The 25,916-nt window shown below is 35.6% G+C and overlaps 1 protein-coding gene across 2 annotated transcripts; it reads left to right on the top strand.

The window, feature by feature from the left end:
• The first annotated feature begins 2,531 nt into the window (after positions 1-2,531).
• Positions 2,532-24,072, top strand: LOC136040159 (apolipoprotein D-like). Of its 2 annotated transcripts, none has more exons than XM_065724281.1 (4): positions 2,532-2,690; positions 12,636-12,726; positions 16,716-16,841; positions 23,773-24,072. In XM_065724281.1, the coding sequence occupies exons 1-4, from the start codon at positions 2,598-2,600 to the stop codon at positions 24,024-24,026; spliced, it is 564 nt and encodes a 187-aa protein (XP_065580353.1). In that variant the 5' UTR covers positions 2,532-2,597; the 3' UTR covers positions 24,027-24,072. The 2 variants fall into 2 exon arrangements, with proteins under 2 accessions (XP_065580353.1, XP_065580352.1); XM_065724280.1 differs by lacking the exon at positions 2,532-2,690 and adding an exon at positions 8,565-8,711.
• The last annotated feature ends 1,844 nt before the right edge of the window (positions 24,073-25,916 follow it).

Below are 25,916 nucleotides of genomic sequence, written 5' to 3'. Positions count from 1 at the left end.
GGGGGAAACAGGGGGATGTAAATGACGACCGGGACACCGGGACAGGGAATGGTCGATTAGCAATCACCATCAACAAAGCTCAAGGGCAATCATTAGAATCATGAGGTATAGATCTGAATACAGATTGTTTTCCCATGGACCATTATATGTTGCATGTTCAAGAGTCGGTAAACCTGACAATCTATTTATATGCAAAGACAATGGGACAGCAAAGAATGTTGTATATTCGCAAGTTTTACGTAGTTAAAACCATATATATATATATATATATCTATATTCACAGGTGGGACATAGGGACACAACTACAATGGCGCGTAACTATTATGGCGCGTAACGACTTACGCGCGCGGGGGGGCTTGGGGGGGGGGCGCGAAGCGCCCCCACCAACTAGGTGTTGGGGTGGCGCGAAGCGCCACCCCAACAGCTAGTATATATATATATATATATATATATATATATATATATATACATATATATACAAAAATAAGTTGTCTGTGTGTGTGTCTGTCGAGTGACGTCATGTTTGTGTGTCGACTGACGTCATGTTTTCGACTGACGAAACTACAGACCGGGACATCGGGACACAAATGACGACCGGGACACCGGCACATAGGGAATATAAATGACGACCGGGACACTCAAAGAGAAAGCGACCGGGACACAAGGAATGTTCGATTAGCAATCACCATCAACAAAGCACCGGGACACAAATGACGACCGGGACACAGGGAGTATAAATGACGACCAGGACATAAGTAAAAAAAAAAACTAAAAAAAACTAAAAAAAAGGTAAATACTACAAAAAAAGTAAAAAGAAAAAAAAACTAAAAACTAATAAAAAAACTAAAAAAGCTAAAAAACTAAAAAAACTAAAAAAGAAAAAAAAAGAAAAAAAGAAAAAAAAATGAAAAATAAAGGAGAAAAACAAAACTAAAAAAATAAAAAAAAAACTAAAAAGAAAAAAAGGGGGAAAAATACAAAAATGTATTTCATCATATACCATTTCAAAAACGAATGTATATACAGACCGGGACACCGGGATACACATGACGACCGGGACACAGGGAATATAAATGACGACCAGGACACTCAAAGAGAAATTACAGACCGGGACACCGGAACACAAATGACGACCGGGACACCGGGACACAGGGAATATAAATGACGACCGCGACACTCAAAGAGAAATTGCAGACTGGGACACCGGGACACAAATGACGACCGGGACAAAGGTAAACAACAACAACGGGGACGCCGGGGGATATATAAATGACGACGGGGACAGAGGGAATGTTCGATTAGCAATCACCATCAACAAAGCTCAAGGGCAATCATTAGAATAATGAGGTATAGATCTGAATACAGATTGTTTTTCCCATGGACAATTATATGTTCCATGTTCAAGAGTCTGTAAACCTGACAATCTATTTATATGCACAGACAATGGGACAGCCAAGAATGTTGTATATTCGCAAGTTTTATGTAGTTAAAAATATATATATATCTATCTATATTCACAGGTGGGACACAGGGACACAACTACAATGGCGCGTAACCAATATGGCGCGTAACGACTTACGCGCGCCGGAGGGCTTGGGGGGGGGGGGGGTTGGAGGGCGCGAAGCGCCACCCCAACAGCTAGTATATATATATATATATATATATATATATATATATATATATATATATATATATATATATATATATATATATATATATATATATATATATATATATATATATATATATATATATATATATATATATATATATTATACCTGGTATATAATATATACCACATTACAGGAATAATTAATATTTTGAGTAAAAAATAATTAATCTTAACCGTGATAATTATTATTGTGTAATTAATCATAGATTTCATAAATCCATGCAAAATGACTTGAAAAGGTACATTAGTATATTTCATTAATTCAAAAATGTTCAGAAATTAAATAAAAAAACAAGTTTTTTAAGTGAAAGTAAGGAGCGACATTAAAACGCCCCGCTCTTTACGCTTAAGTTTTTTACTGTTTTAAAACGTAGAGTTAAGAGAAAGTCAAATTTTAGCGTAAAGAGGGGGGCGTTGAGGAGGAAAAGCCCCTTTCATGTACGGAGTAATTTCTGTTCGTTTTAAGTTTTAATGTCGCTCCTTACTTTCAGTAAAAAAAATTGTTTTTCTTTATTTAATCATATATTAAACTATATACTGTATATATATATATATATATATATATATATATATATATATATATATTATACCTGTATATAATATATACCATATTACAGGAATAAGTAATATTTTGTGTAAAAAATAATTAATCTTAACCGTGATAATTATTATTGCGTAATTCTTCATAGATTTCATAAATCCATGCAAAATCACGTGAAAAGGTGCATTAATATACTATCTTTTACGTAATACAGCTGTAACCTTAGATTAGACAATTTGACTGACACTTGAATGTTTGTTCGAAGTACTAATATGTAAACTTTGTGCATTGATTTCCCAATGTTGATTTAGATCATTCTTATCTATTTTTTACTATTATAAAGAGAATCCAAATTCATAATAATTGTTAGTGAAAATAAGAAAAATGTATCGTATTACTTGTTTTATTGCTACTTTGGCACTGGCCTCAGCCATTTGCCCAAATATCGTCACCAAACCTGACTTCGATTACACTCAGGTAAGTGATCACAAGTCACAAGGGTATAGTTAAAAGTGCAGAGTGCATAAAGTTTATTTTCCACATATTGTGTGCATTGAAAGTAATAATAGATTACACTCGGGTAAATGATCACAAGGGTATAGTTAAAAGTGCATAGAATATAAAGGTTTTTTTTCCACATATTGTGTGCATTGCGAGTAACAATAGATTACACTCAGGTAAGTGATCACAAGGGTATAGTTAAAAGTGCAAAGCGCATAAAGTTTATTTTCCACATACTGTGTGCATTGCGAGTAACAATAGATTACACTCAGGTAAATGATCACAAGGTATAGTTAAAAGTGCATAGAATATAAAGTTTATTTTCCACATAGTTTGCACATTATGCATGACAATAGATTATAAGAGCACAGTTCAGTCAAGCCCGAAATATGAAAATAACTCAACTCGCTAAATTACGTACGGGATATGGAATTAGCATGGTCGGCTTGCACAACTTTGGCTTAATCCAGAAGCAAGAGCGCATCGAGGGGGTTTTAAGCCCCTCGCCGAAAATGTTTCCTGGCTCGTAAAAACGTAACAAAACGAATAAAGACAAATTTCTTATGCGTTTTTAAAGTTTTTGTGCACCCCCCTGAATAAAAACCCTTTTGTGAAACCCCCTCTAAAAAAAGATCTAGGATAAGGCCTATTCCAGAATTTCGACTATAATCTGGGTCAGGCATCACCTTTCAATCAAACAGAGCTTATTTTATAAAACAGATAATAAGTATTTACTTAATTAAAGCACGAAGATGGCGTAGCTTCCTATCTAATTTCAAAAATAGTAGCCAATCAGAGCTTTCTAAACTGTAAATCAATTTCAGCTATACTTAAGTTAGAATAAGTAAAATAGATCCTATATCTGGTAATTAGATAAAACTTTATTGTTAATGTAATTAGATAAAACTGATATCAAGAACTAGAACCATGTGAATTGTGAGAACTAGAACCTTAGAATTGTGTAAAATGTTGCTGTCCATGAACACAAAGGGGGATTCAAAAGCTAGGGACGCATAGTTGAAATACAAAAGTAAAAGCGCCTTGTTATCCCTAGACATTTACTTTTTTATATTTTTTATTGTGTTTTCATTTAGTGAGATCATCGAAGGTAGATAATACCTACATCTATACCTCTTGATCAGAAATAGCTTGGAATGCAATTCCTCTGCCTCTCTCCGCCTCATATACCTATAGCGAACCTCAAAATTCAACAAGCCGATCCCTTACACAAGCTAAAAATAATCCATTAAACGCAATATTTAAGGCCTACAACACCTTTTGATACTTAGAGGTGAATAAAGACACCACCTTAACGTGGTACATCTCGGCCAAGTAAACAAGATACCTTTAATGGCTCTTATCTATGATTTCTATATCCCTCCCTCTGCCAACAGGTGGACATACTGGCCCATCTAGATCCTAAATTTCTCACTTTGACCAGCAGAAGAAATAAGTCCTACTCAGGGGCGTCATTTCGGGAGGGGGGAGGGGGCAGATGTCCACAAATAATTTGGAGAAAATAACTATTACATAGCCAATGATCTTTGACTATCCCAATAAAAATGCTCGAGTTATTCCCCTGGTCATAGATTAAAAAAAAAACTGATTTGGGAAGAATAGTACCAAAGTGAGCGCAACATAAGTAGATAAATACCTTCTGATTCTCAAATTTAGAAGTTTGGGCAACTCGCCAATTTCTCCAGTTATCTTTTGAAGTTGGCTCCAAACTCGAAAAAGGTAAATAGATTTTTTTTCCCTCCAGTTGAATACCTAAATCTTGTCGATGACACAGCGAAGTAGATGTGTTGTTTCCTATCTTTTCCCATATCCAATATTGTTTGGTGCAGCCCTTTCAAATAGTTCGCGTAATTGTAATACAGTAACAAACTGTAAGTAAGGAGTGACTCGGCTCAATAGTACGGTAACCGAAACACTAAAAAATGAATTTTCGATATCAATAGATACATCAAAAGAATCAACTTATTATGCTAATTCCAGTTTATGGGATTCATCAAGTTTAGCGTTGCCCATGAAAAGTTACGAGGCTGAGAATGTTTGCCTGACTTTCAAAAAATGCAATAAATATCCCCTAAAAGTTAAATAATCTTAATGAAAATCATACCATCAGCTTCACCGTATAAAAAATCCTACCGTAGAAGTTTCAAGCTCCTATGCACAAAAATTCATTTTGCATTGTATGGAAAATTTGCATTTTTTGCAAGGAGAAAGATTACATATACGTGTTTATTTGTTTGTCTGTTTTTTCCCCCAGGGGTGGTAATATCAAAATAAGTGTCCTAAAAGACCGGAAGAGGATGTATTCGAATGGAAATCAAAACTTCTAGTGGCCTTTTTAAGTGACCAAAAATATTCGTCACTTCCTCCGCGGCGAGGAAGATTTCGGAGGGAGGGTGAAATTTTCAGGGAGAATTTTACACTGAAGGATTTGACAGATTACCTATACGAAATTGCTTTTATTTTTCTTACTTTCTCTTTGCCAACTCAATTTTGCAAGTGGAGATGTTGCTATATGTTTATCCGGAGAATATTTTCAGCATGTATGAATTTTCAGGAAAAAATTTCCACGGAAGGGGGGATTTCTAGAGTGGTCAAGAAAATGATTAAAAATTAAAGTCTTTTTCAAATGAAAATATGCTAAGGAGATTTTTTCAGGTTGAATCGTCCGCAAGGAACTTTAAGGAAGGATGGGCTGATTTTCAGCGAGAATGGAACAGTCTTTACGGAACTTTACGGGAGGGGGTTTATTTTAAGTGGGAGGAAGTATTTTATACGGAAAACATTTCCATGGAGGATTTTCCGGACTGAGAGGGGGATTTTTCATGAATGTTGAGCAGGATTTACCGGTGTTATTTAAAAAGCAATCAGAAACTAAAGGAAATCCAAGTTTTTTCAACTGAAAGTAAGAAGCAACATTAAAGCTTAACACTAACACAAATCATTCCGTATATGAAGGGTTTTCTCCCTCCTCAATACCTTGCTCTTTACGCTAAAGTTCGACTGTTTTTTTTCCAATTCTTTAAGAACGGCTCCTGAAACACAAAGGTCGTTTAATTAGTATAGGAAGCTTTTTTGAAAGCGCTAATAACTTTAGCGTTAAGAGCAAGGTATTGATAAAGGTGGGAGGGGGGGGGGGTAACCCTTTCATATACGGAATAATTTCTGTCGTTTTGGGTTTTAATGTTGCTCCTTACTTTCAGTTAAAAAACTGAATTTTTGCACTAAACAAGTTTCAAGCCAAACAGATTGTAGGAAGCTTTTTTGAAAGCGCTAATAACTTTAGCGTTAAGAGCAAGGTATTGATAAAGGTGGGGGGGGGGTTACCCTTTCATATACGGAATAATTTCTGTCGTTTTGAGTTTTAATGTTGCTCCTTACTTTCAGTTAAAAAACTTAATTTTTGCACTAAACAAGTTTCAAACCAAAAAGATTGGAGGGCATCTAGCCGCCCTCCCAAGCCCCGTTTTTTGCCAAAGAAATCCTATCAAAAGTTTGAGATAGCCATTTGGCTCAGCATAGTCAAAACATCCAATAACTATACCGTATGGGGCGACATAACCCCTACAGCTCTTGAAAAAAATTTTAAGGCGGGCCTTTTCTTCGGGATGGTATCTTCCATAGAGAGCATCTTCCGTGGAGGGATAATTTTGTTAAGGAATATTTCAAGGGATGCTTAGACCATGGGGAGGGTTGTTCCATGCCATGATTTGAAAAATACTCAGAAATTATTTAAACAAAGAAAGTTTCCATTGAAAATTAGGAGTAAAACTAAAACTTAAAACGAACAGAGACTATTCCTTATAGCAGAGGGAATGTCCCATCTATATATCTCGTTCTTTACGCTAAGGTTTGACTCTCTGTCATAGTTGCTTAACAAATACTGCTCAAACACAAAGACCATCGAACTTGAATGAAAAGCACTTGTAAGAATTTTGGCTTTATAGAAAAGAGCGATGATCGAGGAAAAGACAGTGTTTCCTGTATATCAAATAATTTCTGCTCTTTTTCAGTTTCAATATTGCTCCTTACTTTCCAGAGCTTACAGTAACAAACCAGTAGTTGTAAATTGTTTTAGAAAGGCTTATTCCAACGAACATTTAAAGATCCTGGACTTTTTTTTAACTAAATAAAAAATGTTACACCACAGGAAAATGCTGAATACTAGCATTTTGTCATCAAAACAGCATGAACAGGACCGATATGGTAAAAAGCTAAAACTCCGAGAACTACTGAAACGCAGAGTTGAAACCCAGTGAAAAAAATCACTAGATTTTAGTGATTTTGTGTGGGTTTCTTCTATAATCCTGTATTTTATGTGCTGATTTAATATTTTTTTTGTTCAGGAAATATGAAAATCACTAGGGATAGGAACCCTGCTGTAATAATGCTCTTATTGCCTCCCAGTTACAGAAACAATAATGGCTTGTGGTATACTGTTCGTCACTAACCATACACACACTCTATATAAATTAAATTTATTAATGCAAGCAGATTCTCTTACAGAAAGGGTTACCAGAAGCCTCAAAAAAGGAAGAATGTTCACATTTTCAAATTTTTTTGTGAGAGGTGTTTTAGTTGAAATGATTCAATATTCAAAAGATCACGGAATTAACCTCTAGCACAGGATTACCAACACTGTCAGTTTCTAAAGTGCTAAAGTTGACCACATTTGCAAAACGCAGTAGTTTTCGGTGCTACAGTCGACAAAATTGACTGTAATTGTGCTAAAATAGCACATTCGTGCTACAGGTGGTACCCAAACAGGTACCCTGCTCTGACATCTCTTCTTCAGGAAGAACATGTATGGATGAATTAAGGAAAAACACGGAGTATGGATTCTGAAGGGAAAAATAGAGGGATAAAGATCCTCCAGAATTGTTGGTGGCACACATGACGTGCTGGAAAATGGTAAAAATGGCTGGCAATTGTCAACAATTCAGTTTCCAGGTTTCTTTTTTTTACAGAGACAGATGGCAAAAACGCTGCCCAGCTTTGCATCAGCTGGAATGGAACCCACGGCCCACTTTGGCAAACAGAAATCAATCCACTGTGCTACCAAAGGGGGATGGGGAAATTCTCCCTCGCTAAAGACAACATTTTGTTTTGAAAATTATTCTTTATTTCAAAAATTAAAGCTAGCAGGTAAGTAGTAAGTAAGACGGCACTAGACCCTTAAGGTCCAAACCAGCGGTGCTGATCTCCGTTTCATGGCCCTTCAGCCAGGAAGTGCAATGAGGGGTTGGGGGGCAGCCATCCTGTGCTTCCACACATTCTTCCTGCTTACCTTCCCCAGATTTCTCCAGGTACCCATTTAGAGCTTACAGTCACACCACTGACCCCCGTCCCAAACTAAATAACTGGTCACTACTGGGATTGAACCCGTGCCCCTTGGACAAAGAATTCCCACGCCAGCGCGCCAACCACTTAGCCAGGACTTATTGCAAAAAGGACTTATTTCAACCACTATGTGCTTATTTCAAAAAGCACATTCACTGAATCTTAGAACGTATTTATATCTAGGTATAATATATGATATTACATAATATTACCGGAATATTTAATATTATGTATAAAAAATTAATACTATTAATAATGATAATAATTATTGCTCAATTCTTCATAGATTTTAAAACCCATGCTAAATCATGTAGAAAGCTACATTATTATACTATCTTTTACGTAAGTAACCTCCAATTAGACAATTTGACCGACACTTGAATATTTGTCGAAGTATTATTGGGTTTTTTTGTATTGATTTCCCAATGTCGATTCAAATCATTCTTATCTATTTTTACTATTATAAAGAGAACTAGAAATTCATAATGACTATCAGTGGAAATAAGGAAAATGTGTCGTATTACTAGTTTTATGGTTACTTTGGCATTACTTCTTTTATTGCTACTTGCTTTAGTGGGCAAATGGCTGGGACCACCCACTTGCCCAAATATTGTCACAAAACTTGACTTCGATTACACTCGGGTATGTGATCATAAGGGTGTAGATAAAAGTGCATGGTTCATGGAGTCTATATTCCATATATTGTGCGCATTGCAAACAACAATCTTGATTGCAGCAGTAGCTACAACCTAGTAACGAGCGAATCACAGCCTATAGTAGCCAAAAGCGGGGGCGTCACTAGCCTTTCAACATTCAGGGGGGGGGGGGGGGGTGGCGCCTGAGATGTGCCGACGAATCTTAGGCAAGTGCCAACAAAAACAAATTCTACAGATGTCGGTACCCTTTGTTGAAATTTAAACTCGAAAAAAAAAACATGTAATATATTATAGTTTAAAACAATTAAAAAAGATGGGACGCGTGATCAAACCCGTAGCTAAAAATTTAAGACGGCGCTACTTTACAACTTTCTACTCGTTTACAATAGGGTTGAGGTCGACGTCGGCCAGCATGTCATTTTCTGACATCATAAGCATGAGATGGTCAAGTCTGTCATCTCCCATTGTTGACCTCAATCTGCTCTTCACGATCTTCATTTTACTGGATATTCGATCACCTTCAGCCGATGCTACCAGAATTGTTTTTGCAAATATGAATGCTCTGTACACTAAGGGCAATCCTCTTCTATTCTTCTTCGCTAGAGAGAATAGCAGGGCAAACTCAACTACGCTTCCAGAAACTCTGTCGTTTTCACACTTGCAAACTTCTGCAAAAATTTACATTTCGGATTGGAACGCTTGGATAGGCATATCAGCTATCGGGAACGCGGCCCTGAAAGCTTGAAACTGCGAAGGTTCAAGGTTCACTAGGCAATCAAAGACAGGAAGTACCAGATCATTTGTTTATTCGAATGCTAGAGACAAATCTTCACCTACGTAAAAAATTTCTTAAGCTCAGTAACATAAAATGTTACAAGCGACGTCTACAACACTTCACTTGTTCTGTCACCATCGGCGTATCTTCAAGGAAGCCACCGCTGACGATGACATCGTCTATGTTCCCCTCCAACAAAGAGTAGAATTCTTCGTCAACCATTGGACAATCATCGTCGTCTTTTTCAAAAATTATTTGCTTCGCCATACTGATAGATGCTGTTACTTGACCAGCGAGTTCGTTCTCGTTGATCATGGATTGTTTGATGACAGTCACCGTGGCTTTTATCAAGTAGAACGCACTGACAATATCCAGCTCTACTGCTTGAAGTTCACGAATCAGGACGTTTGTTCGAGAAAGTAATGCCCTCATGAAGACCAGCTGTGCTATGAATTCGAATCTAGTAATGACACTAAGAAGCCCGTTGGGCTTCGACTCGTTGTCTGAATTTGCCATTTCGCTAAGCAGTCCAACAACTTCTGGCAGAACAATCCAAAGCGCTTCAAGCAACTCAGATCTTACAGACCACATTGTTTCTGACATTCCCTTTAGATGAAGCTTGCCTTCAGCTTCTTCTACAGCCTTGCAGTACAAATTGAAGCGCTTGGATCCCCCGATGAAAAAAATTATAGGTTTGCTGCAAGACACCAAACATGTTCGGGTCAAGGAGCATGATTCACAGGAATGTTCCACAATAATGTTCCCTCTGTGGGCGAGGGACCTGAGGTATGGAAAATTTCTTCAGAGCTTCTTGGAAATGTTAGCCTGTGCTCCCTTAAAACAGCCACTCATGTTGCTGGGAAAATCATAGCATACCAGTTTGTCTTCATTGATAACAAGCTTTCTCATAACTTGCAGAATTTCTTCGGAAAGATCGACTCCTTTCTACGACGGTGAGTAAGCGCTCTATTCTTCGTAGCTGACAGCCAGTGTTCCGTCTGCAAACACTCCAAAGAAGCGAGCTTCATCAACTTCCGCTACGATTCTCTGAACCAGCTCTGTTTCAACAATGGCAATCAATTCGTTTTGACTATATCCCTGCTGGTAGCTGGTGACATGTGGCTTGTTCTGCTTACTCGTCTATTGATTCTTTTCAGTGTTATGCCTCAAAAGCAGATTGGCTAGCTCAACGTAGTTGCCTCCTTCGTGATCTTTGCCGCGAAATGTAAGACCTTGTTTACCTAGCGTGATGGTGAAAGTCGAGCAACATGCGCATGATGCGAGGTCCTCTCTCCTTTTCTTTTTCTGACTCTATATCCTTTCTGGGTTTCCCCTTGTCAACTAAGTAGGGCAAAGACTTGTCTCTCGCTACAAAAGAAATGAGATCACCAACGGAAGCTTTATGGCCATTTAATTGGAAATGGGTGACGAGCATTCCACGCCTGACACCCTCGCAACACATCTTATGCCAGTTTCTTGTTCCGGCAACGAAAGCCGCATCTTTGTTCCTGTATTCGCGTCTAGGTCCAGTTGGGAGCAAAAAACACGCGAAGCAGTAGGCCGAATCCTTTTCCACACTCTACTCTAAGTGCGGGTACTCATTATACTAGTTTTTAACGAAGTGCAGTTGGTGTTTGGATCTTTGTGCTTGGATTGCCTCATTTACTGGGAAGTTGAATTTGGCTGAAAAAGTCTTACTTCAATAAGTTTCAGCTTTTCAGAGTCGGAAAGTTGTTCTTTCCTCAACCCAGGATCATGTTCGACTCCTACAATTCCAACCCAATGTAGAGTTTCGGCCTCTGACTCAACCAAATCACTTCCCTTTCCTTTTTGAGCAATGAATTTCTCATACTGACTAATAAGTCTATTTTCGTATTCAGTATACGATCGCGCGATGTCTAGTGCCTGTATTGCAGCATCCAGCTCGTTGGTAACGGAATCTGATCATAGCTGCAAGTGTCAATTTTTCTGCTCTCTCCGTACCTTCAATAATACAAGAAAGGAGAGCGAAGATATCGCCGATTCCTACCGTCTCTTTCAGGTCAGTTTCTGAATTACGGGATTCTCCTCTTTCAGCAGAATCCACAATAACAGTTAGCAGATCACATGTAGCTCTAGTTGTTTCAGTCGTATTTTCTTCTACTGAGGCTGCTGCGTTTGAAGCGGATAGACCAGGAAAAACTTTTTCAAACGATGTCTTAGAAAATTACACTGATTATTTCACAGTCCTAAGCCGCTTAGCCTACGTCGCGTAAAACTTTCGACCCGGTCAGTTCTAATCCAGTTGCAAAGGGTATAGCCGTATAGGGATGTACCTATCTTGACGTTTAAAGCAGCCGCGCCAGTATCATTCACATCTACACAGACCCCACATCTTTTATCAGACCCCACCCCATTGTGTATTATTCAGTCACCAAATTCTCATGTTTATGGGAACAGTTTGAATCACGTCATATTTCCCGTTACCATTCGTATTTTTTCTTAGCAAAATATCTTTTCATGATCGTGGACTGAAGCCTCGAGACTTCCAGAATCTGACAAGGAACGACATCAAGTTTATCAGAAGTTTCTTCCAAAGGCCGTAGACAATTTTGTATTACGCTGTTTCGCACATTAAAAACCAGAAAGAAATAACCGCGAAACAGTTCGGACCGATATAACGAACACTTTGTGTGAATAGAAGCCATATGTAAACAGAGACAGACATGTTCTATTGGTAGCTACCTGTTGTCCAAAATAAGTAATGCCTAAAATCTGTGTCTTTTCCTTACACATCTGAAAATCGCGCTAAAGGACCACATTAAAGGCACCAGACCGTCAGAGAAGGGGTTTTGTCTCCCACCCAAAAATGTCAGGATCCCCAGCATAGTTTACATATGATTCACCCCTTTTACTTTTTGTTACCACCTCTTTCCCTGAAATATACCTTCCGATCTCAAAAACCTTTGCATTGTGATTCGCTTTATTCAAAAAAATGTTTTATTTTATTAGAGCTTAAGCACTAACTTCAAATTAAATCATATGCTTTCTATTCTAAAAACAATCTCTTTTTTACTATTTTTTTACTTTTGTTACTATAATTTGTAGTGTAATATTAAAACTATTACCATTTGAAATTATATTTTTATTTTTTAGTATGCTGGGGATTGGTTTGAAATCAGTAGGATTGAAAATGTTTTCCAATACCAAATGTACTGCGTCAGAGCCAGATACGAAGGCACCGAAGGTGAGTTTTTCTTTTTTCTTAGTTTTTTTTTGTGATCTGCCGTCAGTGGCGTCGTTTGGGAGAAGCAAGGGGGCAGTTGCCACCCGATAATTTCGACAAAAATTTATTATATAGCCCACACCCTTGAATTTCCATATGTGGACCCCATTTCCCCCCCCCATAAACATACTGGAGCTACGTCCCTGCCTGCCATGATATCATGAACGATACGAATGATTTTGGTCGGACTAAAAAATTAAATGTCACTTTTTCAAGAATTGGGATTACTTAAAATCTTAGGTGAGTTGCATCAAAAGCAGTTTCAAGCTTGGAAATGCAAAAATGTAGAAGTTTACCCTTTTTTTGCCAGAAGAAACAACACGGATGTGTGTTTATTTTTTTTTCTTTTCTCCACGGATTATCATATCGAACTAGTAATCCTAGAATATAGAGACGGGGCTTGTTTGATCGAAAAGCAAAAGTTCTAGCAAAACCTCTTTTTAATTGACAAAAACAGTAGAAGGCAACTAGCCCCCTCCGACACCCCTTTCCCCCCAAAAAATATCTGATCACTTTTTTTATAGCAATTTGATTCAGTCTAGTTAAAAAGCCCAATAATTATGCTTTGGGAATCAAACACTCCCATAACCCCTGGGGAAAGTGCTCTAAATTAGACAGATTGACCATTGCTCACATATAATATTTTTCATTGAGAAATTAAATGGACTTTTTTTGGGGGTACGTTTCACAAGGGCTGTTGAATTTGAATGAGAGATATTTTGAAATAGCGTAAAGAGCAAGGGATGAGGAAGGTATAGCCCCCTCATATATGGAATAATTTCTATTCGTTTTAAGTCTTAATATCAGTCTTTGAATCTTAATATCGTTTTAATATCAGTATTACACAACAGTTAGTTGAAAATATGGTTTGTCATTATGAAAAAGGAAGGACAAAATTTGGCCACAAGCCAACAGGTAAGTGTAGGCTACAACACTTACCAAACACTAAAAAAAACTAAGGTATTAAAAAGAACTTTAAAAAATCGTATCTTTAAGTGTGGTCTTCTATAAGAATGCAAGTGAAAGTACGGGCAGTTAAAACTTCTATAACTATTCAATAACTACTATCGGTTACTAAGGGCTACTATGTCAGTGTTATTATGGGTTACCAAGGACTACTAAGTCGGGGTTACTACGGGTTAGTGCTGCCAAGGGCTACTATGTCAGGTTACTTGGTCACGGTTACATGGGCTGGAACGTCATGACCACTGTACACTTTCACTTTTAGTCCGAAGTTTTCATCGTTTTCATTTTGAAAACGAGCTAAAAAAATTTCCAATTTTTCGACTTTTTTGTCTTCCGATTTTATTGTCTCTAAATTGAGTTTATACTTATGCAACATTTACACAATTGGATTTCTAATAACTCTGCCCGCTCGGTTTCCAATTGGAACCAGTTTGATTTCAAATTCCGTTTTTAGTTCCAGGTCTAACCAGCGTTGAAGTTGGGCACATCTAGACCCAACACAGACAAGTGCATATAAAAAATGCAGATACATAGAACCTAAAACAAGAGAGAATAAACCGAAATCATTACCGTTTATCTTTAGTTTTTATCTAGCGGGAAAAAACTCTGTAATACACTTGGAGATTTACGGGGAAATCCCCGACGATTCAGGATAGTGGAAGCCCTGAAAGGAAGGCAACTGATGAGTGATGAGGTAAAAGTAATGCAAGAGAGAGGTGATACCGAGGTCTCAACTGTCATTTTTAAGATAAAAATACAATTTATGATAAAAAAATAAAAGAAAAAAAATATATATAAGATAAAATTTACAATTTACAATTTTTCAGCTGTCATATTAAGATACAATCACAATTTATAAGGGGCCCCAGATTTTCTGTTTTGTTTTAAAACTAATTTTCTGTGAATAGGCAGCGCAGCAACAAAACTTAACTGATACTTTGACGATAAATCACATCACTCCAGTTTGTATTAAGAAACAAGTCGCTCAATGTTTTTTGCGCCCCTGTGCAGGGCCTAATGTGCCTACACGTAAATCCTAGCCAGGTCCAAAAGTAACGGCCATTCAGTTGTCTGAATCCAAGCGAAACTGTCCTGTCAGAAATTAAACATGAAAAACAAGTTTTTTTAACTGAAAGTAAGGAGCGACATTAAAACTTAAAACTAACAGAAATTACTTCGTATATGAAGTGATGAGGCCGTTTCCTCACCAACGCCCCGCTATTTACCCTAAAGTTTGACTCTTTCTCTCAACTCTACTTTAAAAAACTTTAGCGTAAAGAGTGGGGTTTTGCTGAGGAAGCAGACCCTTGCATATACGAAGCAGTTTCTGTTCGTTTTTAAGTTTTAATCTTGCTCCTTACTTTCAGTTAAAAAAAATTGTTTTATTTATTTAATTTCCGAACGTTCTTAGCTAAATGGCCTTCTCATAGTTTTGATCGGATGATTTTGATAAAAAAGGAGCGGGGGAGGAGGCCTAGTTGCCCTCCATTTTTTGTTACTTAAAAGGCAACTAGAGCTTTTATTTTTTTTTTACGAACGCTTTTATTAGTAAAAGATATACCTAACTCACAAATTAGTTTACGTAACGAACTTCTGTATTTTCATGTTTTTATTACGTATATGAAGGGGTTCACTCCCTCGTCAGTACCTGGCTCTTTGAATTAAAGCTTAAATTTTGTCTCAATTTTTTAAGAACGACCCCTGAATCACAAAAGCCGTAGAATAAATATTCGAAACTACTAAAAACATTTTGGCGTAAAGAGCGAGGTATTAGGAGGAGGTGAGCCCCTCATATGCGAATAATTTCTGTTCGTTTTAAGTATTAATGCTGCTCCTTACTTTCAGTTGAAAAAAAAATTCGTATTTATTTTATCATTGATTTTTTTTTAAATAATGCTAAAAAATCCTGCACTTTCTTCATAGAAATTTTCTTCCCCCATGGAAAGCTCCCCCAACATATCCCTCTCTTCTCAGCCCCTCCTCCAAACCAAAAAATCCCCCTGAAAACGTTTGTACTTTCCCAATAACCATTACTATGTGTAAGCACTGGTCAAAGTTTGTAACTTGTAACCACTCCCATGGGGACTGTGGGAGAGTAAGTCGTCCCCAAAGACATAGTTGTATGATTTTTCAACTACGCTGAATAAAATGATTATTTCAGAATTTTGATCCGGTGACTTCAGGAAAATAATTAGCGTGGGAGGGGGCCTATGTGCCCTCCAATTTTTTGGTCACTTAAAAAGGGCACTAGAACTTTTAATTTCCGTTAGAATGAGCCCTCTTGCAACATTCTAGGACCAATGGTTCGATACGATAACCCCTGGGAAAAAAAAAGCAAAACAAACAAACTAACAAATAAACACGCATCCGTGATGTGCCTTCTGGCAAAAAATACAAAATTCCACATTTTTGTAGATAGGAGCTTGAAAACTTCTACAGTAGGGTTCTCTGACACCCTGAATCTGATGGTGTGATTTTCGTTAAGATTCTGTGACTTTTATGGGGTTTTTTCTCCTATTTTCCAAAATAAGGCAAATTTTCTCAGGCTCGTAACTTTTGATGATTAAGACTAAACATGATGAAACTTACACATTTAAAATCAGCATTAAAACACAATTCTAATTCTTTTGATATAATTATTGGTATCAAAATTCAGTTTTTTCAGAGTTTTAGTTACTATTGAGGCGGTCGCTCCTTACTACAGTTCGTTACCACGAACTGGTTAATATGCATCTCTACACACGAGGATGTATACGACTCACATAGGGATATACTTTCCTGTTTCACAGGAAACAGGAGATAACTTTCCTGTTTGACAGACTTCGGCGTCCTCATAAAATAGCTCTTCTATGGTTTTACCCAAGTTATAACTTCGTTTCTTGTGCTTATAATCAATGGTGTGGATTTTTGTTTGTTTATTAACTATTTGTCTATATTTGGACAAACAGATAGTTATAAATAATTATAAAATAAAAACATTTCAGAGCCTGGAGTAGTTAGTGTGTACAATGTAGCAACAAGACCAAGCGGTGAATTCACTTCAATCAGCGGCAGTGCTTCTGCACCAAACGCCAGCGCTCCTGGCACTCTTGTAGTCGAATTTCCCGGACGTGAGTATTTCCTTTCGTTGCCGATTTTGTCTCAATTTATTATCTTATTTATTATCTTACACCAAACAGGACAAAAAATTATTTTTTCGAAGACAAAATCACTGATTTTAATAAACTTCAATTTTACTGATTTTAATTTTAATTTTACTGTTTACAACTAATTTAATTTAAGTGAGTTAATTTTATTCAGCATTTACTGGATTTCTTATCGTTTCATACAAACAAGTTCCAATATAAAATCTTTTCTAAAAATTTGGTTATTTTTTTTTTATTTTAGTTATTTAAAGAGTGATTTTGATACAATTATTTTCAAAAATTCTTTACAAATAAAACTTGACTGTTTAGAAATGAATTTGCTGCACAAATTTTGACACTGAATTTAATAAAAGCTTACAATCGTATATTTTATATTATGCTATAATCTAATATCTTTAAAGGTCACACAGATTTGATATAGAATAATACTTTAAAGCAATTCTTAGAGGAAGTCTGGATACTTCAAACAGAAAAACAATTTATTTTTCAAATTAGAAGTTGCTTCTTTATTTTTTTCACATGACTTCTTTTACATTAGAAATTTAATTGCATAGTTAAATTGAATTGAAAAATGTGTATGCACTACATTTTATGCAAAATAAATCAAAGCTGAAAAGCCGAAATGGAATGAAGAAATTGCAAAGACCAGCATTTTCTACTAATGATATTTGTACTATACTGTGTTGGATTCAGCATGCAAATAGGACGTTTGATGTTCTAAGCTTTTGCTTTTGAAAAAAGAAACAAAAAGAAATCAATGTAAATCTTCACTCTAATCCGTCAATTATACATATTACACTTAAAAGTTAATCATAGCCTGACTATGACATCGTGCCATCACAGATGTTGATTTTGCCGATGACTTGGCCATTCTGGCGGACGCCATGCAGCTGCTGGAAGTGCTCCGAATTCTAAGGGAAAAGGATGCCAAAGTAGGACTGCATATAAACTGGAAAAAAAAATAAAATTACGGCCATAGACCCGTCTTCTCCGACTCTTAACTCTCCAGTTAGCCTGGGCAGCACCACTGGCATCGAAGTTGTTCAAGACTTCACCTACCTTGGCTTCATAAGTTCTTCAAATGGCTCGCTTCTCCCCGAGCTGCAAGCGAGATTATCCAAAGCGTCTTCTGTCACGGGCAGACTGAATTGTTATCTCTGGCGAAACCAAACATCAGTCGAACAACAAAATTGCGGATATTCGACGCCCTATTCGGCTCTGTGATGCTTTACGGAACTGAGACATGGCAAGCATCAGCTGCAACCCTCAAGAGAATTGACGTATTTCATACGAAGAGCCTGAGGAGGCCTACGATGGTCCGACTTCGTCGCCAGTGAGGAGCTTCTGCAGCTCACAAACCAGTCTCGGTTTTCGACTCAAGCAGCCAAGCAAACCTGACAAACGGTTCAGGCACCTCCTTCGAATGCCACCACATCTACCCGCAAAGACGATCAACCACTGCGACCCCATCAAAACCGGTTAGAAGCGACCTCACGGCCGATCGAAGAACCGTTGTTCCGACAGCCTGTCCGAGTTCTTGACGATGGCAAATATCAGACAGGGCGAAGAGCAAATACTCGCCGTGGACCGAAGCAAATGGAGGAGGCAGACGCCACTCTCTACGCCAAGCAGCACCCGGCAGGAGACTTAATCCAAATAAGTCAATAGCCTGACTAAAAGTAATACACTCGTCTTATACCAGTGATATTATTGTTATGCCTAATATTTGTTTATCAACGATTTTTGTATATGTGTTTTAAACGTTTTTCCTTCTTTTTCGCTTTTTTTCTGTTTTGCTTCTTTATAATAATTATTTTTACCCTGCCCCCATTTTTTGGCATTTGAAAGATAAAGTGACAGAAGTGATGTCCAGTCGGTCACTTTTTCAAGCAGTTTTTCAGTTTTAGTGTGATATTTTGTCGTCATATTGAGTTTTTTTTATGTTGATAAAGTTGTTTGAATCTGAAAAAGGGGATCAAATTATTGTTCGAACAAGGGGGAAACCAAAACATGCATAAATTTATGACACACCTTTTAAAATATGTTGATCCAAATTTTGGAAGCCAAAAACCGACCTTTTGATGAATGCCGAGACCCCATGAAATTTAGCAGAGATGGTAAAAAATAAGCACAAAATAACGCCATGTCTTGCACATCAGGAGGACGATCCCATCGGAATTGGCAATAAAAATAACCAAAGATCACAGACTTCTTCACTGTCATTCCCTAAACATTTCTTTTTCAAAACAGGTCAGGCCTGTACACCAAGTTGGTTTAGTGTTTATGAACATCATTACCTTTTTTTGCAATATATTTTCTTGCCATACTGTTACGCCTTTCTCCATACTGCTACAGTTTCACACTGTTCTGCCTTTTCTCAAGTGAGTAACTACAGTATGAGACATTTTTTTGAATCGGACCATCCCCTTCTGGAATACAAAAATATCGAAAGAATTCCAGTTTTTCTATATATTTTTAAAAGAGAATATTCTCCGTAGTTACATGCTCCCAAAAAACTCCTTGGAATGAGTTAAAAACTTACTTAAAAATAAATCTAAATTTAACAAGATGAAGTATTTATTCATATATAAAAACAAAAATAATAACAGTAAATTAAAAGATACAAGAGTAAGCTATAAAAAAAAAAAAAAAAAAAAAAAAAAAAAAAAAAAAAAAAAAAACTAAATTTCAAGAAACGAGAGAAAAGTTTTGCTAAGCTGGAATCTCATTTTCCACTTGCTATCCCACCCTCTTTTTACTTTTAAGCTATATTACGTCATATTTTGAGCAAAAACATTTATTTACAATCTTTTGTTTTCATACATTCCTTTGTTTGGAAAAAATATATTATTTCTTCCTCTGTTTGGCGTAAATCACTAAAATACATCCTTTGTTGTCTTCATTTTTTTGGTAAAAAACATTATAATCAACTGGATTATGCGTCCATTGAATTAATCAAATGCAACCTTTAGTATCTTTACTTTTTTTGTAAAACAAATTATGATCAATTGAATTATGCATTCATTGAATCACTAAAATCTACCCTTTTGTGCATTCACTTTTTTTTGTAAAGCGTAATATAATCAATTTAATTATTTATCCATTAAATTACTAAAATGTACCCTTTGGTATTTTCACTGTAGCATTATAATGCATCCACTGGATCACTAAAATATACCCTTTGGTGTCTTCACTTCTTTTGTAAAACAAATTATAATCAACTAAACTATGCATCCATTGAGTCATTAAAATGCGCCCTTTGGTGTCTTCACTTTTTTTGTAAAACAAATTATAATCAATTAAACTATGCATCCATTGAGTCATTAAAATGCGCCCTTTGGTGTCTTCACTTTTTTTGTAAAATAAATTATAATCAATTAAACTATGCATCCATTGAGTCATTAAAATGCGCCCTTTGGTGTCTTCCCTTTTTTGTAAAACAAATTATAATCAATTAAATTATGCATCCATTGAGTCATTAAAATGCGCCCTTTGGTGTCTTCACTTTTTTTGTAAAACAAATTATAATCAATTAAATTATGCATCCATTGAGTCATTAAAATGAACCCTTTGGTGTCTTCACTTTTTTTGTAAAACAAATTATAATCAATTAAACTATGCATCCATTGAGTCATTAAAATGCGCCCTTTGGTGTCTTCACTTCTTTTGTAAAACAAATTATAATCAATTAAACTATGCATCCATTGAGTCATTAAAATGTGCCCTTTGGTGTCTTCACTTCTTTTGTAAAACAAATTATAATCAATTAAACTATGCATCCATTGAGTCATTAAAATGTGCCCTTTGGTGTCTTCACTTCTTTTGTAAAACAAATTATAATCAATTAAACTATGCATCCATTGAGTCATTAAAATGTGCCCTTTGGTGTCTTCACTTCTTTTGTAAAACAAATTATAATCAATTAAACTATGCATCCATTGAGTCATTAAAATGTGCCCTTTGGTGTCTTCACTTCTTTTGTAAAACAAATAATAAAATTAAACTATGCATCCATTGAGTCATTAAAATGTGCCCTTTGGTGTCTTCACTTCTTTTGTAAAACAAATTATAATCAATTAAACTAGTCATCCATTGAGTCATTAAAATGTGCCCTTTGGTGTCTTCACTTCTTTTGTAAAACAAATTATAATCAATTAAACTATGCATCCATTGAGTCATTAAAATGTGCCCTTTGGTGTCTTCACTTTTTTTTGTAAAATATATTATAATAAATAGAATTATGCATCCATTGAGTTACTAAAATGAACCCTTTGGTGTTTTTACTTTTTCTGTAAAACAAATTATAATCAAATGAATTATACATCCATTGAATTACCAAAATGTACCCTTTGGTGTTTTCATTGTACCCTTTGGTGTCTTCACTTTTCTTAGAAAAACACATTAAAATCAATTGATTTAGGCATCCATTGAATCACTAAAATAAAGCATTTGGTGTCTTTTTTTGTAAAACAAATCATAATCAATTGAATTATGCATCCATTGAATCATTAAAACTTAGCCTTTGGTGTCTCCACTTTTTTAAAAGACATTACAATCAATTGAATTATGCATCCATTGAATCACTAAAATAAAGCATTTGGTGTCTTTTTTTGTAAAACAAATCATAATCAATTGAATTATGCATCCATTGAATCATTAAAACTTAGCCTTTGGTGTCTCCACTTTTTTTAAAAGACATTACAATCAATTGAATTATGCATCCATTGAATCACTAAAATAAACCATTTGGTGTCTTTTTTTGTAAAACAAATCATAATCGATTGAATTATGCATCCATTGAATCATTAAAACTTAGCCTTTGGTGTCTTCACTTTAAAAAAAAAGACATTAAAATCAATTGAATTATGCATCCATTGAATCACTAAAATAAACCATTTGGTGTCTTTTTTTTGTAAAACAAATCATAATCGATTGAATTATGCATCCATTGAATCATTAAAACTTAGCCTTTGGTGTCTTCACTTTTTAAAAAAAGACATTAAATCAATTGAATTATGCATCCATTGAATCACTAAAATAAACCATTTGGTGTCTTTTTTTGTAAAACAAATCATAATCGATTGAATTATGCATCCATTGAATCATTAAAACTTAGCCTTTGGTGTCTTCACTTTTTAAAAAAGACATTACAATCAATTGAATTATGCATCCATTGAATCACTAAAATAAACCATTTGGTGTCTTTTTTTTGTAAAAAAATCATAATCGATTGAATTATGCATCCATTGAATCACTAAAACTTAGCCTTTGGTGTCTTCACTTTTTAAAAAAACATTACAATCAATTGAATTATGCATCCATTGAATCATAAAATAAACCTTTGGTGTCTTTTTTTTGTAAAACAAATCATACTCAATTGAATTATGCATCCATTGAATCACTAAAATTACCTTTGGTGTCTCACTTTTTTGTAAAGACATACAATCAATTGAATTATGCATCCATTGAATCACTAAAATACCTTTGGTGTCTTTTTTTTTAAAACAAACATAATCGATTGAATTATGCATCCATTGAATCACTAAAATTACCTTTGGTGTCTTCACTTTTGTAAAAAAACATTACAATCAATTGAATTATGCATCCATTGAATAACTAAAATACCTTTGGTGTCTTTTCTTTTGTAAAACAAATCATAATCAATTGAATTATGCATCCATTGAATCACTAAAATTAGCCTTTGGTGTCTTCACTTTTGTAAAAAAACATTACAATCAATTGAATTATGCATCCATTGAATCACTAAAATAAACCTTTGGTGTCTTTTTTTTGTAAAACAAATCATAATCAATTGAATTATGCATCCATTGAATCATTAAAACTTAGCCTTTGGTGTCTCACTTTTTTAAAAACATTAAATCAATTGAATTATGCATCCATTGAATCACTAAAATAAACCATTTGGTGTCTTTTTTTGTAAAAAAAAAATTATCATAATCGATTGAATTATGCATCCATTGAATCATTAAAACTTAGCCTTTGGTGTCTTCACTTTTTTTAAAAGACATTACAATCAATTGAATTATGCATCCATTGAATCACTAAAATAAACCATTTGGTGTTTTTTTTTGTAAAACAAATCATAATCAATTGAATTATGCATCCATTGAATCACTAAAATACACCCATTGTTGTCTTTACTTTCTTTTGTAAACCACATTATAATCAACTGAATTACGCATCCATTAAATCACTAAAATGTACCCTTTTGTGTCTTAACTTTTTTTTGTAAAACATGATAAATTGAGTTAGGCATCCATTGAATCACAAAAATGTACCTGTTGGTTTCTTCACTTTTTTCTGTGAAACGCATTATAATCCATTGAATTAATAAAATGCACCCTTTGGTGTTTTCACTGTACCCTTTGGTGTCTTCACTTCTTTTGTAAAACAAATTATAATCAATTTATTTATACATCCATTGAAATCTCTAAAATCTACCCTTTGGTGTCTTCACTTCTTTTGTAAAACAAATTATAATCAATTTATTTATACATCCATTGAAATCTCTAAAATCTATCCTTTGGTGTCTTCACTTCTTTTGTAAAACAAATTATAATCAATTTATTTATACATCCATTGAAATAGCTAAAATCTACCCTTTGGTGTTTTCACTTTTTTGGCAAGACATATCATAATGAATCAAATTATGGATCCATTGCATCTCTAAAATGCAGCCTTAGGTGTTTTTTTTTTTTTTTTTTTACTTTTTTTTAGCACACATTGTAATAAATTGAATCATGAATCCAATGAATCACTAAAACGAGCCCCTTGGGTACCTTCACTTTTTCTTATCATGATGACTCTAATGTTCATGGTTTTTTAGAACCAAAACAGTGGCTTAATTGATCACAATGACTTTAATTAATTACAGAACCAAATGGTAATTACTGGGTCCTCGATACTGATTACACAAATTGGGCTGCTGTTTACTCGTGCGACAGCATCTTGGGACTTACCGTTCAGTTTGGATGGATTCTCGCTAGAGAGAACGCAGTCACTGAGGATGTATACAACAGAGCAATGACCAATTTTGCTCAATATGGAATTGACACTACACTTTTCCAAAAATTTTATCATGGAGAAGATTGTGTCTATGATGCTCCAGAAGTGCCCCAGAGATCTTAAACTATGGTTTTTCTTTTTGTAAACAATTAAATCCGAATTTATTTAAGCTTGCATCGCCCTCTAAAGTAGCCTATTAAGTGGGTGGGTAACGTAGTATGGTTACCAAGATAGCTTTAATCATTAATGCATAAGATCCTATAGGACCAGTACTGGGTTGCCACTCCTAGTAATTTATTACTACTTCTAGTGATTTTTAAACTATCAAAATAAAAAATCAGAAAATCACTAAAAAGTAACTAAAATCTAGTGATTTTTTCTCCGGGTGGTAATCCTCGACCGGTACCCCTCATAGTTGATATCATTACAATAGACCGACCAGTGAGTAGGAAATACATCTGTGGCAAACACCAATTATGAACGTAAATGATTGTAAAAATAAGTGGTGACGTTTGCCACTCTAGAACAAACAACAGCTGGTTTAAGTCTACTTACACTTAAGAGGGGCCTTCAACAAGTCAGGATAGCATAATACAACTATTGAATATTGCAGAGTTTATGGAGAGCACTGAAACACTTTTCTAACCGATCTTTAATGTGGCTTTTGCTGCCTTTTCACCAGGCAGCCGTGGCGTAATTTCGTAAAAATCCTGGGGGGGGGAGTTGGAGCCAATTTTCCCAAGTCAAGCGAAAATGACAGTGAAAACTGAAAAATGAGTCATATACTACCATAAAGGTAAAGATATTCTAAAGAAAACCGACTCGTTTCTGTGGATGCTTGAGTTATGAAGGCTTACCTTAGTTTTGAAAAGATTTTTGAAGAAACTAAATTTAAGCTAAGGGGCAAACTGGGGTCGGGGGAGGGAAAAACTGATATCCGGGAGGTGTAGTTGCCCCTCCCCACCCCATAGCAAATTACACCCCTGCCAGGCAGTGATGTCAATGCGGCACTAATTTAGGAAAATGTAGGGGGTCACGAAAGGAGGGGTGTCAAGAGAAAGGTAAGGGCATTAGTCTCCTCTCCCCCGATCGACAACATAAGTATGGCTTCCCCTAAGAAGTTAGTTTTTCTTGGCACTATTTAAGTTCTCAGCGAATCTTAGAAAAGCCATTATGCGGTTCACTGGTCTACATTGGGACAATGAAAAACTGAATTGTAATATTATTTTTAATGGAAGTTATAATTGTCTATAATCTCAAGCATGAGCAGCTCACAAGGACTAAACTACTCCTTCTGTAGTGTTGAAATTCTTCTTAACTTCAGGAGACTCAAAAATCAAAATATTTACTTATATGACAGCCGTGTTTTTTGGTGACGGCAGCAGGTGCGTTACCTTAATCTATTTTTGGTCAACTAAGGTGTGTTTATCCAGGAAAAAAAGTATTTTGAGGATAAGTTATTTTAGCCAGTTAGCAGATCACGGACAAGGGAGCTAAAAAATTTTGGCTGGTTTACTCTGTAGAGGTTGAATGAAGAGTGAATTGAAACGTTTTCATTTCTCGCGATATTTTCAAAAGACTGAAGGAAAAAAAAGCAATTTTTGTTGGAAAATAGCCCAGGCCTAAATGAGGTTCCCTTAAGCTGAGTTCGCTATATCCGTAAAATTTTACAAATGCACTTATGATGTTTTTAACTCAATAGAAAAAGCTCTACAACTGAGCAAGCCTCCTGAAACCTTTGTGTCAGCTTTGGCAGAACACATTAACTTCCACACTGACCATCATGTACAACTCGATGATGCCACGGCCATTTCTGATGATGAGGTTTTACTCAATGGGCGAGGGAGGCTATTGAAATAAGAAAAAACATATATTTGCTTATATTTCAATAAATATTGATACAGAAAATTTAAATATTGACCCAATTTATAACATTCTTCTGAAAAATGACCCAGTTGTTAACGAGGGCATTTAAATTTTACAAAACCACCAGGGGACGAGCTTACATACAAA

Source organism: Artemia franciscana, chromosome 20, assembly GCF_032884065.1.
Source record: "Artemia franciscana chromosome 20, ASM3288406v1, whole genome shotgun sequence".
Lineage (NCBI taxonomy): Eukaryota > Metazoa > Arthropoda > Branchiopoda > Anostraca > Artemiidae > Artemia > Artemia franciscana.
This window is presented reverse-complemented; position numbering and strand designations above follow the sequence as displayed.

Coding starts and splice junctions, on each gene's coding strand:
- LOC136040159 (XM_065724280.1), top strand. CDS start 8,580: ATGTGTCGTATTACTAGTTTTATGGTTACTTTGGCATTACTTCTTTTA. Junction 8,712..12,635: donor TTGACTTCGATTACACTCGG/GTATGTGATCAT, acceptor TTTATTTTTTAG/TATGCTGGGGATTGGTTTGA. Junction 12,727..16,715: donor CAGATACGAAGGCACCGAAG/GTGAGTTTTTCT, acceptor AAAACATTTCAG/AGCCTGGAGTAGTTAGTGTG.